The following is a 13,749-nucleotide window of genomic DNA, read 5'->3' as shown; positions in this document are numbered from 1 at the left end:
GGATGAGTGGAAGTCACACAGAGACCAATTTAGGCTCGACATAATGAAAGACTGCCCCTAAACGGCCCCCCTGGGCTGCCTCACCGGTGGTGGGTCCCCCTCTACTGGAGCCGCCAAGCCAAGGCTGAACAAGCACTTACTGTGTGTGTCTTGGAATGACTTGTGGTTCAGGGATGACTGGGACTCAGTGTCACTGAGATCCCTTACAATGGAGGGAGTGTGGGATGGCAGCCAAGAAAATCTGAGTTCAAGTCTCACTCAGATACCTGCCACCTGCACGACCTTAAATCACTTAAAACTTCTGTGGGTCTCAGTTTCCTTTTCTGTCAAAGAAAGGGATCAGATTAAATGGCTTTTAAGGGCCTTTCTGGCTTCAAATCTATGGGCCTTGGACTCTAATGCCAAGCAAAGGCAACTTCCCAAGGTTCAGAATACCAGCATAGGTGCTCTCCATTATTCCATTACTGTTACAGATACCCTGACCCTGTGATAAGAGCTTGGACTGGCTGTATTCCTCCACTCACCTACTTCTGATCTCAAGGGAGTTTCCAGAAAAGACAGAAAGAGATAGTAAGGAAATGTCACTTGTTGAAAAGCACTCCATATTCAGCATTCTAGTTTCCACTGGTTTGGGAATCACAGAAGGGTCGGTCCCAGGGTGCCACTGAATGTGCACTGCTCACATGTCCTTGAGGTTGGGGCAGGGAGCCTTTGCAACTACCTTGGGGGGATGCAGGGAGGGCCAGGACAAGGCAGAACTGAAAGGGGAAGTCCCTGATGTGTAATTGCTTCCAACCTTCTCTTGGCAGGGCCCAAGTAAACAGCTGGGTAATTGGCTAAGCCTCTGTTGGTGTGGGCTGCTCTGATGCCCTTAATTTGGGGAACCTTGGCAATGAGGGGGAAGGAGTCTTTTGAGTTAGTTAAGAACTGTGAATGCAAAACTGCCCCTGGAGCCATATCTATGCTAAGTACTAGACAGAGGAACTTCAGACAGATGCTTGGGGCCAGCTCTCTGGGAGCTTTCTCCTGCGGGCTGGAGAGGTGACAGGAAATTGTGAAGAGAGAATCAGGCTGGGTCTTCAAACCCATCACTTAGGAAATCTGCGATTGATATTTTGTACTAAAAATGAAGCATGTACCTTGTTTCTTGGGACAGAAATTGTGCCCTACAACCCCTGAATTGAGGTGGAAGGAAGGAGTTGGGGGTATTGTGATTTCTGGATTTTGCGAAGTTTTGTGGGTGTATTAATAGAGGAAGAAAACAGCCCTTCAGTTTCAAAACCGAACAGAATCCAAGCAGCTGACTTGTTTAACCAACACCTGAATAAGGGTCCCCTTCAAACACACCTGACCTTTAGCCTAAGCCTTGCCCCTATTCCATTTGTCCTTCAGGCAGCTGCTTCCTGGGGCAGGGACTGGCCGGGAGCTAAGGCTGGCACCAACTTACTGTAGTTTGCCCTTCTCTGTTCTCTGTGCCAACCAGGCAGAGCCCCAAAGCTACTCCCCAGGTTGGATCTGGGCTCTGGACAGAGCTGCAGCCAGCATGGACCAAGCTGTTAATTTCAGGCACTGATGGAGAGGCTCAGTCTCTCAAAGCCTAGCTTTGAGGGTCTGGATTCGAGTTCTGCCTTTTTTGCACCGACTAGCTCCCGAGGGTGCCCTGGGGGTGTGTGGGAGGATCTGAGCGCTCCCTGGGCTACTCTCCTACTTGGACACCTCTGGCTCCTCAACACATCCTCCTCTCTCATTTGTTTGGGGGAACGCTCTCCAAGGTCCTTCCAGCTTTGTTTCTATGAAGGGAAAGTCCACTTAGGGAGATGTCGAGGCCCAGCAGGGAATCTCAGCTCTGCCGTCTGCTGCCCGTATGACCTTGACCAAGTCACTGGTGCTCCTCACTCTCCTCATCTTTAAAACAAGAGTGTCAGACTCTAGCTCTAAGAGATGGCCTACTTCTAAACCTATGATCTCATGATGATATGACCTCCTTGAGCCTCACAAGTTGTGTGATCCAGGGCCAGTCACTGAACCCCTTGGAGCTCTGGGGAAGGTGGCTACCTGTATACGTAGATGGAGTTTCTTCCTACTGGAGGTCCTTACAGCAAGACTTGGCGTCAGACTACCAAACAGTGGTGTTGGGAGAAAAGGCCTTTCCTCTGACTCTCCACCATGGCTGGAGCACCCTCCCTCCTCATCTCCACCTCCCACTTTCCTGGCATCCTTCAAGGCCCAAATCAAATCCCACATTCTACAGGAAGCCTTTCCCAGTCCTTCCCCCCACTGGCTGCCTCCAGCCTCTCCTGGCTTCCTCTTGTCGGTCTGTGGTTGGGTACGTTGTCTCTCCTGTTAGAGTGTAAGCTCCCTGAAGGCAGGGCCTGTCTGCTTTCGTGTTTGTATCCAACACACTTAGCAAACGCCAGGCACCCAGTAGGGACTTTGCAGCTGTTTGTCGACTGGCTCCACAATGATTGATGGTGGTGAAACCTGGGAGAGGGCAGGCTGCAGGTCAGAGAGTCAGGGTTACAATGCCACTGCTACTACCTGGGATCCCCTTAGCCTCAGTTTCCTCATTTGTAAGATGAGAGCTTTGCTTGGGTTGACCTCCAGTAGTTGATCCTAGGACTGGCCGAGGCAGGAGGCCAGAACGAAGGTCCAGGCTATGGTAGAGTCTGGCCTTATGTCCAGCCTGGATGTCACTTCTGCTCCTCCCATCCACTACTGTGGAGGACCAATGGGGTCAAGGAGGCTCCTAAGGAGGTCTGGGCCTGTAGTGTACATACACATGCGTCTACATGTGTGAGCACATGAATACATGTGTGTGGGTGTCCCTGCTGTTGGGGATGTCTGCTGTGCCACAACATTCAGCACTCTGCTTCCCGCCTCCCCCTCCCCAATTTCCTGCCTGTTTAGTTCCAGTTTTACTGAGACTTCTTCTTCTTTTTTAATGCAGGAGAACCAAGGACCTATGACCCAGACTTCCGAGGACCTATTTATAAAAGGTGAGCATTTCCATCCACTCGGGTGTTTTCTTTACAGCACGGCTTCTTCACCTGTTTCTGGTTATGGACCCCTTTGGTGGCCCAGGGAAGCCTGGGGCTGCCTTCTCATGAAAGCACTGCATAAAATACAGGACATGAAATGCACAGGGTCACAAAGGAAACCTCATAGAGCTCAGCTCACCAGCCCCAGGCTAATGACTCTTGTTTAATGGAGCCCCAGGTGGCATGGCTTGGGGTGTGTGTGTGTGTGTGTGTGTGTGTGTGCTTTAGGTCACATTTCATGGCACCATTCCAAGAGTGTTGGAAAGCATAGGGGAGGGGTGTCATTTGGATCACAAATTCAAGATGGAAGGAGCCTCAGAGGCCTTCTTGGAGGCAGAGAAACATGGAGGCCAAGTTGTGTATGCCTGAGAAGTATATGGCAGTCACACAAGTCCTCTGACTACCGAGATGGCACTTTCCCCTGCATTCCCTCTTTAAATGGGTCTCTAACATCTGCCGCTCCAATAAAGCTGAGTGCTAGCCAGTGGACAAATGGCTTCATGGGGTCCAAGGCCGCCAGAGCTGGAGAGCCTTTGGAGGCCATTTGATGGGGCCGATCCCTCACTTAACAAAAGAATTGGGCGTGTCCAGCCTCAGTGGACAAAAGGTTGGTTTTGTGGTCAGGAAGGCCTGAATTCGAATCCTGCCCCAGACCCTTGGGCAGGGTGGCTTTGTAAAAATCAGTCAATCACTGAGGGATCTATGAAGAGCCTTTGTGTGCCCAGCTGGGCTTTCGGAGACTACTCTATCGATATGGCATGGGGAAGGTAGAGAAGCTTGGCAAGGTAGGCAAGCCCCAGCGCCTTTGAAGTAACAGGTCAAGACCACAGTGGGGGAGTGGAAGAAAGGGCAGAAGTGGGCAGGTACCACTTCCTGAGCTCTTGGCCTTCTAGCTGGAAGGTTCCCAAGCCCAGGTTTTACAGATGAGGAAACAGAGGCCCAGCTCTGTAGCTGGCCCTCGGGCACAGGGGTAGGATTTGAACTCGGGTCCTCTGGCTCCAGGGGCAGGTTTGTTTTTTTCCCCACCGCGATGCTGAATGCTTGGCAAACTTTAAACTGAAGTGAACGTGAAAATGCTGCTGCTGATTCTCGCTGCTGCTCTTCTGAACAGCCGTCAGCTCCTTCAGCAGCTCGTGAGGCACGCTGTGTGCGGCTGTGTCCACGGCCAGTGGACCTTTCCTGGACTATTTCCTGCCTAATCCTGGAGGCTGGCTCACCTTTTTACTCCCTGAATCATTCATCACTTATTCCATTTCCACTCCGTGGAACCTGTCTCTGCAGCCTCGTGGGGCCCCTGGAGATGAGCCACAGCCCACGGCAGTGATGAGAGTGGGCCGCCACGGTGAGGTCAGCAAGGGGAGGAGGCAGAGGAAATGGGGGGCGTTTCTGGCTCTCCGAGAGGAGGTGGCTGTGGGCTTTGTTAGCCCTGGATGGGGGTGGGGGGATTGTGGGGAGAGAGAGGTGTGTGTGGGGAGAGACGTGTGTGTGGGCAGAGACGTGTGTGTGGGGAGAAACGTGTGTGTGGGGAGAGACGTGTGTGTGGGGAGCTGTAGCCGGAGCCTGGAGACAGCCAGCGTTGAATGGTGGGGCCGGGCAGCCCCAGCCTGCCACAGCTCCTGCCGCACCTTTACGGGGCAGGTCCTTTATTTTTGCCGAGGCACTTTCTTGGTGGCTTTAGCCAAAGGACACGGCTGCCAAAGGACAAAGAGCCATCGTGCAGGAACGTGGAACACACCAGGGCCTCAACATGGCGTAGTTTAAGGAGCACTGATGGCTCCCCTCGAAGCTCAAGGCCTGCAGCGGGGAAGGCCACTTCGGAGGTGCTGGGACTAAGCAGTGCGGAGAGCACAAGGACCCGCTGGGGAGGTCTTCAAGGCACCAGCCCTGGGCCGCTCCTCCTGGAAATGAGCCCGAGTGGAAAGTGTCGGACTTAGTCTCCCCTCCGCGGCAGGGCGTACTTTAACAAGAACTCCTGTGCCTGTGGAATGAGAATGGCTTGGTGACTTTTCTCTTGATTTGGATGGAAGGTGAACACTTTGCTGCTGGGACCTCCTTCAGGTCTTCGAGCTACCTGAGATTGCCCCAGGGCTGGCTTGTCCAAGGGGGATGGAAAGTGAGGGCCGAGGGGGAGGGGAGCCACCTTCTCAGCTCCCCTGGCCTCTGGGTGAGGGGCCACGGGAGCCGGTTCAGCCCAGTACGGGCTTGCTCAAGGTCTAAGGAAAGTCAAGCAAGGCCATTTTAACGAGGCAGACTGTGGCAAACCAGGTCAGGCGGAGACTGGCTCTGGGGCACGTTTCACCAGCAAAAATGCTGCCAAATTACCACCCAGCCCAGGGTTCTTAATCTTCTGTCATGGATGGACACTTAGGCAGTATGGGGACCACCTTCTGCAGACTAATGTTTTAATGTGTGTAGCGTAATATGATTGCAAAGGGAAGCAATTATTGAAATCTATGTATATCTATCTGTCTATCAATCATCTATCTATCTATCTATCTATCTATCTATCTATCTATCTATCTATCTATCTATCATCTATCTATCTATCTGTCTGTCAGGCCACTTTGGCTGGAACAACAGAGACTTGATATTTCATAAAGGAACAGATGAATATATAAGAAACCTCAAAAGATCAAGGGTGGAACCAGATGGTGAAGGGCTCAGATGCCCAATAGAGGAATTTGGAATATGGAGGCAATAGGGAGCCCACTGGGGCAGGAAAGTAAGGTAGCTACACCTGTCCTTTAGCAATGTATCTTGTCAGCTTGGTGGAAGATGCTTGGAAAGAAGACACTAAAGTCAGGGAGATCAGAGCCCCCCAACTATGGCAGGTATGGAGTGAAGAGAAGTGAGGCAGGGGTGGGGGGCAGATGGTTGGACTTGGCCACAGCCTCTAAGCTCTCCTGATTCCCAAGATTCAATGATTTGGAACTTCCTTCCTTCCTTCCTTCCTTCCTTCCTTCCTTCCTTCCTTCCTTCCTTTTTTTTTGGAGGGGGAGGGCACGCAATTGGGATTAGTGACTTGCCCAAGGTCCCACAGCTAGTAAGTGTTAAGTCAAGTGTCTGAGGCTGGATTTGAACTCAGGTCTTCCTGACTCCAGGGCGGGTACTTTATTCACTCTCCACCCAGCTGCCCCTGAACTTTCATTTCTTAATGGAAAGTGAGTTCACCTTCTGGCAAGTGAGAACAATGGTGGTGGTTGTACTGATCCTGCATCAAAGATCTCGGGCTGGTCCCCCCTTCAGTCTCTGCTCTTGATGCACTTCCCTGGTGGACTCCGTTTGGAAAGAGCTGCTTGGCTGTGTCTTGGTTGGCCTATGAAGGCTCATGGGGAGATAGAAGGGTGGCAAATCAAAGGAATTCTGAGGCAAACAGAAGAATACACAATTCTGAATTTAAAACAAGAAAACCAGACAGATCAGAGCACTTTAAAAGGAAGTGGTATTGGATTTATCTGAATCCTAAAGATAGAGGTGGTCTCCAAAGAGATCTCTAGGGAGAAACAGTGTGGTGTAATGGTTAGAGAGCTGACCTTGGCCTCAGGAACACCTGAATTCACATGGTGCCCGTGACACTTGCTGTGGGTGAGCACAGGCCCAAGTCTGTCCTCAGATGTAAGAAGGAACGCCAGTGCCCTGACTCCTCCCTGCTTTTGTGCCGTATAGCACCAAGAGGGTTGGCTTTGAAGTTGGCTGCCCTGGATCTGAATCTGGGCTTTGTCACTTACTCCTTGTCTGTCCTTGGGTAAGACTGTTGACCTCTCTGGGCCTCAGTTTTCTGATGTACATGAGGAGGTTGGATGATTTCTAAGGTTCCTTCCCCCTGAAGTCTTCAGGAGGCTCACAGGAAACCCTGATTGTCATTAAAGGACATGAAAATGCCAGTTACTATTTGGACATCTCTGGTACTACTTGTCTAAACTTTGAAGAGCCTTCCAGAGGCTGTAGGGAAGGAGAGGAAATCCAGATAACTATCTGTTCTGAACGGCTCATTCTTCAGAATGCCATAGCAAATTGAAAGGGGGTGTGTGTGATTTCAATCTGACATTCACTTTCCACTTTTAGAACGGAACAAATGGTTTCAGATGATCAATTATTTATCTGTTTAACTGCTCTCAACAGAAGAGTGGGAAACAATCATCTCATTAATATTCACAACCAGTCCCTTGTACAAACACATTTTTCATACTAGTTCCTGAATATATTTTCACCTTTTATGTGCCCACATCAGGAAAAAGAAAAGGAAGAACTTCAAATAATTTCCGTTAGGAACAATGCTCATCAGTCTAAGAAACAAGGTTTGAAGCCTGAAGATGTCAAAGCCCGTGCCACTGCCTTGGTATCAGGGACCGAGGGGAGAGAGTGGGGCAAGCAGGAGGGCCACCGGCCATCTCAGATATGGTAGAGGACTGGGGCTTCCTTTGGGGCTGAAATCCTGCAGGTCTGAGTTCATAGGTTTAAACGTGGGAGGGAGCCTCAGGGGAGGGGCTGGCTCCTTGGAAGCACCAGCGCAAGCTAAGGTTTCCAAAGCTTTTTATATGAATCTTCTCACTGAGCATCTCACAACAGGGGAGAGGGGTGAGGAGTGGGGAGGGGGGAAGGTTCACAGAGAGGAAGGGATTTTGTCTCTGACTTGGCCCTTCCTCTTGCCAAGACCACTTCCTTGGACTCTTGATCCCCTCGCTCCCACCTTCTCCAGCAGGTGGTACCTTCAATCTCAGCTTTTGCCCAGTTCCTTGATCCTTCTCTACTGGCTTCATATGTGCCCACCTCTCCACCATCCTACCACACTCCCCTGACATGCTATGATCTAATTTCTTGCCCCCCCCTTTCAGTCAAACTTCTTAAAAAGCTGTCTACACTTGCTGCCTACACATCCTCAATGTTCACACTCTGCTCAATTCTTTGAGATTTAGCTTCTGACTTCATCACTCAATTGAAACTGTTGCTTCCCAAGTTACCAGCGTTCAATTGCCAAGTCTAATGGTATTTTCTCAGTGTTTAACCTTCTTGACTGATGTGTTCCATTGACGCCATCATCCACCCCTGTTCCTGAATATTCTCTCTTCTCTGGGTTTTCTTCTAGCTCCTCCTCCCACGTGTCTGACGACTCTTCTGTTTCCTTTGTTATCATCATTATATCAAACACCCTAACTATGGGTGTTACGTAGGGCTCTAACCTGGGTACTCTTCTCTTCCTACACTCTCTGGGTAACTTTGTTATCTCCCATAAGTCTAACTTACATCTCTATGTAGATGACATACACAAAGAACACATTTACATGTATGTGCAGGTATGCATGCATGTACAGATGTACACATGTACATCTACACATAGGCAGACCCCGCCAGTCACTCTCCTGAACTTAATTCCCATAGCACCAGTTGGGTGTTAGACATTCCAAACTGGATGCTTCGGATATTCCTCAAATTCAGCAAATCTAACACTTAACTTCCGCTTTCCCCCACCCCTTGCTGCCAATTTTCCCTAATTCTTTTGAATTCCCAAGTTGGAATTTCCTTTCCAGGTACAGAACACAGGTGAAGCTGATGGTGGTAACGTGGGGATTGCAAGAGTCCCCCGAGTCAGAATCGGGCAAACAGACCTGGCTGGCCCTTTTGCCCCGAGAGCTGCGGATCTGTAGTCTTATCTGGCCCCACTCACTGGGCACTCCATAAATGTTAATCGACTTGAAGAATAGACCGAATGCTTCAGAGCACAATGCCAACACAAACAGCTCCGAAAACCACAGATGCCCACTTTGTATTGGCGCAGCCACACCGGCCCAAGCTCTGCATCTGTGACTTTTGCTAATTGAGGCAGAGGTCTAAGGTGGGAGCTTGAGGGCTCCCAGTTTTATAAAGGAGCACCTGGCCAGGTGTTGGCAGCAGCCTGAATGACTCACACACTACTGGTGAAACTTCAGTCTCTCTTGAGTGCTATGCACTGGACAATGCCTCACGTTCCTCTCCTATTCCGTTCTGGTATGGCTCTGAGAGGAGAGCAGGCCCATGGGGGTGGGGGTGGTTCTGCTGCAGTCATAGGAATACCCAGAGAAGAGATGCCAGGATAGAGGTCACAGTGGGAAGAAGTGAGCCCCAGCTGGCCAGAGCAAGCATGCCCCCCAGCAGAGCAGTCCCCTGGGGATGGGTCCCATTTGCCCCATGTTGGTTAGAAATCAGTACAGAATGTTACGTTAGGCATTGTGGGACATGACCCAGGAAGGTGGAGAACCAGTCCTTCTTTTCACCATGTTTATAATCTAACAAGAGAAGCAGGAAAAATGAGGACTGATAAGAGCATAAGAATGAGGAGTTCTTAGCTTAGGGGCTGTGAACTTTTTGATTAGATTATGACAACTGCATCTCAATATAATTGGTTCCTTTGCATTTTATTTGATGACTTAAAAACATGATTCTGTGAAAGGAGCCACAGGCTTGAGCAGAGGAGTGGCCACAGGGGTCCAGGAACGAAGGAGTTTAGGAACTCCTGCTCCTTTAGCACTATGTGGCCTCCTGTTCCTGAGACAGGCCAGGTGGCCACTGGGGAGGTGGGTGCTGCTGGATGGGAGGGAATGAATGAGCAGGAGAAAGGCTGGTGACCACAGCTGACAGGCAGGACACAGTATGTATGCACCCCATGTCCTTTGATCCTTACCCCAATCTTTTGATGGATGCACAGCTGGCTTTTTGAAGCAGAGACTCATGATTTCATCTGCCTGTGGAGTGGGAGTGTGGGGCACTGCCATCTACCACTATAGATCACCAACTGGCCTGGAATTTATAATCTTAGAGCCTCTTGGGCCCCAGCTAGTAAAGTGACCTACAGCCCAAGTTTGGGTGGCCAGTCTCCATCAGATTCAGAATTTGAACCTGGGCCTTTTGGACCCCAAGGCTGGCTCTCCACCTACTACCCTTTGTACAGATGAAAAAACTGAGGTTTTAGACATTAAAAGACTTGTCCAAATCATGTAGCCAGGAAGTGTCAGAAGAGATCTTTGAACCTTCATCTGTTTGATTCCAAGTCCATCACTCTGAAGTCTCATTAAGTGGCTTGTGTGGTGGCTTAGAGAGGGAAGAGTGTGTGTTTGTGACTATGTATGTGTGTGTGTGTGTGTGTGTGTGTGTGTGTGTGTGTGTGTGTATTAGAGCTGATCCCAATCAGTTTTGCCTGGTTGGAACTTAGGGCACTGGGTCTAGCATGAGATGAATGATGTTGATTGCACACTTGAAGGACATTGGGGAGATCCTACAAATGGAGATGAATGGGGAGCCCTGGGAAAGTCTGTGAAAGCACTGGTCATGCATTCAGGACAACTCTGAGTGTCACAACCCTGAATGTCAAGGCTGCTATGATGCCATGTTCCCCATAACAGAGCTGCTTAACTCCTGGAAAAAGTGGGGCAGGACTTATGTGTCCCTTTCTGGAGCTGTGGAATTTGAGGTCGGCTCCTCTTCCCCTCCTCTGCTGCCCTCAGCTCCCTCCCTCCCAGTCCTGGACTCACCAATCCTTGGAGTTAGCCCATGGTGAGCTGTGCTTTGGCAATGACATTGAATCCAGTGGGAGTCTGAACTCTTGCTTTGGAAACAGCGGCTGGGGTTCAAGCCCAGCTCTGCCACCAAATGTCTGCATCACCTTGGGCAAGTTCCCCATTTTGGGCCTGAGGGCCTTAGAATAGCTGCCTCGGAGGTCCATCGGGCTCTGAGTCTGGGGGGCTTTGCCAGGATCTTCCCTTTGCCTAATGGCTGTTCTTTCTCTTAGATATGTGTCACTGATCAAAACACTCAGTTGATAAAGAATCCACTTTGGTCTTGCTAATGAATGGGAGAAACTCTATAAAATGTATTTTAATATTTCATTTTATGTCAGAGGCTCAAATTCTGAACTCTTGGTACCTTGAAAGGATTCGTGAAGGATCTGGCTAATTTCCAATAGCCTTGTGAAGAGAAAGAATAGAGTGAGCACAACGGGGGCTGTAAGGAGATCGGAGAGGACCTAGTCAGGGGCAGCCACACTACTGTGGGTGTGCCCATGTGGGTGTAGACTCTCACGGAGCTTTAGACACTTCTTGAAGCACAAAAAGAGTCAGAGCAGAGAAATGCAGGGTTAGGGGAGATCGTGGGAGAATCCTAAGAAAGCACCTCCTCCCCTCCACTGGGGATGGTCAGACACTCAGGGAAAGGCTCCTTTTGAAGGCCTGAAGGCCTGGAAGAAACCCTCAAACAGGGCTTTTGGGGGCTTCTCCACTTTAAATCTGAAAGCACCCAGATGGGAGCCGTTTGGATGCCTCAGTGGCATTTCGACTCCAATAGGAAAAGTTGGGTTAAAATTCCATTTATTGCTTAGGGTTGAAAGGAAAAACCAAAAGCTTTTGTATTTGTATGCCCAGTACCTCTAGGGTGCAGTGATGGGCAAGTGGATTTTTACATTCCCTGAGATTTCGTTGGAGTAGAACTTCAAAGGAGGAGACTCTGCCAATACCAGTCGGCATTGGCTTAGACCTTAGAGTGTCATCTGGGCAGCTGAGAGGTGCCGAGGGTGACATGATCCGTATGTGGCAAAGATGATACCCGAGCCCACATTGTCCTGACCCAGATACCAGCTCTCTACCCCTACATCATCCTGCCTCCGCCTGGTGCCCAGAAGGTGTTTATTACAAACTCATTGATTTATCATTCCAGGCTTCAGTAAACTGCCCAATTGTTGTGTATGGGCACAAATGTTACAAGGAAGGGAAACAATCTTTCCCTCCGAATGTTAGAAAGGAGGCACACATTACTTTTCCAGGGTAGATCAGCACAGAGGCCATGTCATCACAAAATTTTCACAGAATTTCAGGATTAGGGTAAACCTCAGCTTCCATCTTGTCTAAGCCATGTCAGCACATCCCCGGCCAGCCAGCCTTTGGGCGAGGATCTCTGATGAGGGCAGAGCACGAGCCAATTCTTTGGAGGAACTGAAGCAGTTTATCCCAGTCGATGAGAAACCTGGGGAGGTGTTGCAGACATGAGCTAAATGCTGCGTTGTGGAAGAAAGATTTGATCAGTCCCAAAGGGAAGGATTTAGGAACACTGACCTGGCCACTGCAATACAGCTTTTGGCTTGATAGGTGAAAAAAAAACCTACATCAAAATGTTCAGTAGCGTTGGGGCTTCTTGGGAGCAGAAACTTTTTCTCTTGTGGTTTTGATTTGTTTGTTTTGTTTTCAGCTCCTAGCCCGGTGCCTCAGATAGAGCACGTGCTCAAAAACTGTTTGTGGAATTGAATTGTATTGAACAATTTCAGATTTCTAAAAAGTTTCTCCAAAGGTCATGAATTTCTTCTAAAAGGGAGACTATAATTGGAAACTGGATGACACTGTTGGGATATATTGTAGGAAGGCTTGCTATTCAGGCAAGGATTGATTGGACTGGATGACCCAGGAGGTCCCTTCCAACTGTGAGATGCTATGATTTGGAAACATCTTTTATTCTTTCAACAATGAAGAAAACAAAATGACAGCCACACAAGTCATCTTTGGGAAAGGACAAATCAATATTTTATTTTTGTCCCATTCAACCCAAAGGAAGAGAGGAAATATTGCCTCTCCAACACAGAATTCTTAGAGTAATTGGGAGTTGGTGATTTTTGTCACTTCCACCATTTCAGAAAATACCACTTAAAAATTTCACAGTCAAGTCCTTTACCTTCCAAGATCCAAGCACTGATTACTAGAATTCATGCAGATATTGACCTTGTCAATTTACTTCCTGTGTGTAGACTTGTTAGTAGGAATGGGAGCTTCTTGAGGGCAAGTGTTAGTTCATTTTTGTCTTTGTATTTCCTGTATCTAGACCTTTGTACATAGCAAGTACTTAATGTTTCTAGAATTAAATTAAATTGATTTGGATTTTTAATGCATGTTTTGTATCATTGTGGCCTATTTAGACCATTGTCCAAGAATACCAAAGTGGGCCTCAGTCCTCAGGAGGGACTATGTTTACTTCACTAACCTTGTTTTCCATCAGTAAAGCTCATCTTTCTCAGCTCCCTCATTCCCTTTAGAGGATTCTTAATGAAGGGTTTGGGAAGAGGAATGAGTCTGCTAAAAAATTCATGGGACACTTGATTGACATGTGGGAGGCCATGTTAAATTGTAAAAATGCTAAGAAAGAAAAGCAAGATAGCGGTAACCCCGGACCGCCAACCCAACACGAAAGGCAACTCTGTAGCTCCAGCGGGAGTGAGCGATTGATTTTTCATTCACCTTCCTCTACCGTGAAGCTTCTGAGCCTGGGGTTGGTGAGCCTTAAAACAGTTTTTGATAACTATTTCCATATTAGTGGCTTCTGGGTTTCTGTGTATAGACGTGTCTATGTGGTAATAACTTTCAATATAACTGGTGTCCTCTGTAATCCCCTGTATTTTGTCATGCATTTAAAAGCATTATTCTGAGAAGGGGTGCCTAGGCTCCTCCAAGGCTACCAAAGGGGTCTGTGACACACAAAGGATTAAGAACTAAAATCTAAAGGAGGAGTGCTAAGGTCCTCATAAACCTGAGGCTAGACCAGCTCATAAAGCCTTTGGTGGATCAATGTGTCTCCGTTTTTATGGATAGGATCATAGGACCTCAAATGGGAAGAGGGTTAAGAGATCATTTTGTCTTAACATGTCACTGGTCAGAGGAAGAAAGTGACAGCCAGAGGCTGTGAATGGCGTGCTACATACATA

The 13,749-nt window shown here is 48.7% G+C and overlaps 1 protein-coding gene across 1 annotated transcript in view; it reads left to right on the top strand.

Moving 5' to 3' along the window:
• SLC44A5 (solute carrier family 44 member 5) overlaps nucleotides 1–13,749 on the top strand; it is a 183,622-nt gene that overhangs the window by 7,480 nt on the left and 162,393 nt on the right. Inside the window, exon 3 of the mRNA XM_069102247.1 lies at nucleotides 2,948–2,996. Coding sequence (XP_068958348.1) covers nucleotides 2,948–2,996 — 49 coding nt within the window. The remainder of the gene's footprint in view (nucleotides 1–2,947; nucleotides 2,997–13,749) is intronic.

This window comes from Petaurus breviceps, unplaced genomic scaffold, assembly GCF_028583685.1.
Source record: "Petaurus breviceps papuanus isolate PSGF00001 unplaced genomic scaffold, PetGlider_PUasm1.0 545, whole genome shotgun sequence".
Lineage (NCBI taxonomy): Eukaryota > Metazoa > Chordata > Mammalia > Diprotodontia > Petauridae > Petaurus > Petaurus breviceps.
The sequence above is the reverse complement of the archived record's forward strand: the minus strand, read 5'-3'. Positions and strand labels throughout refer to the sequence as shown.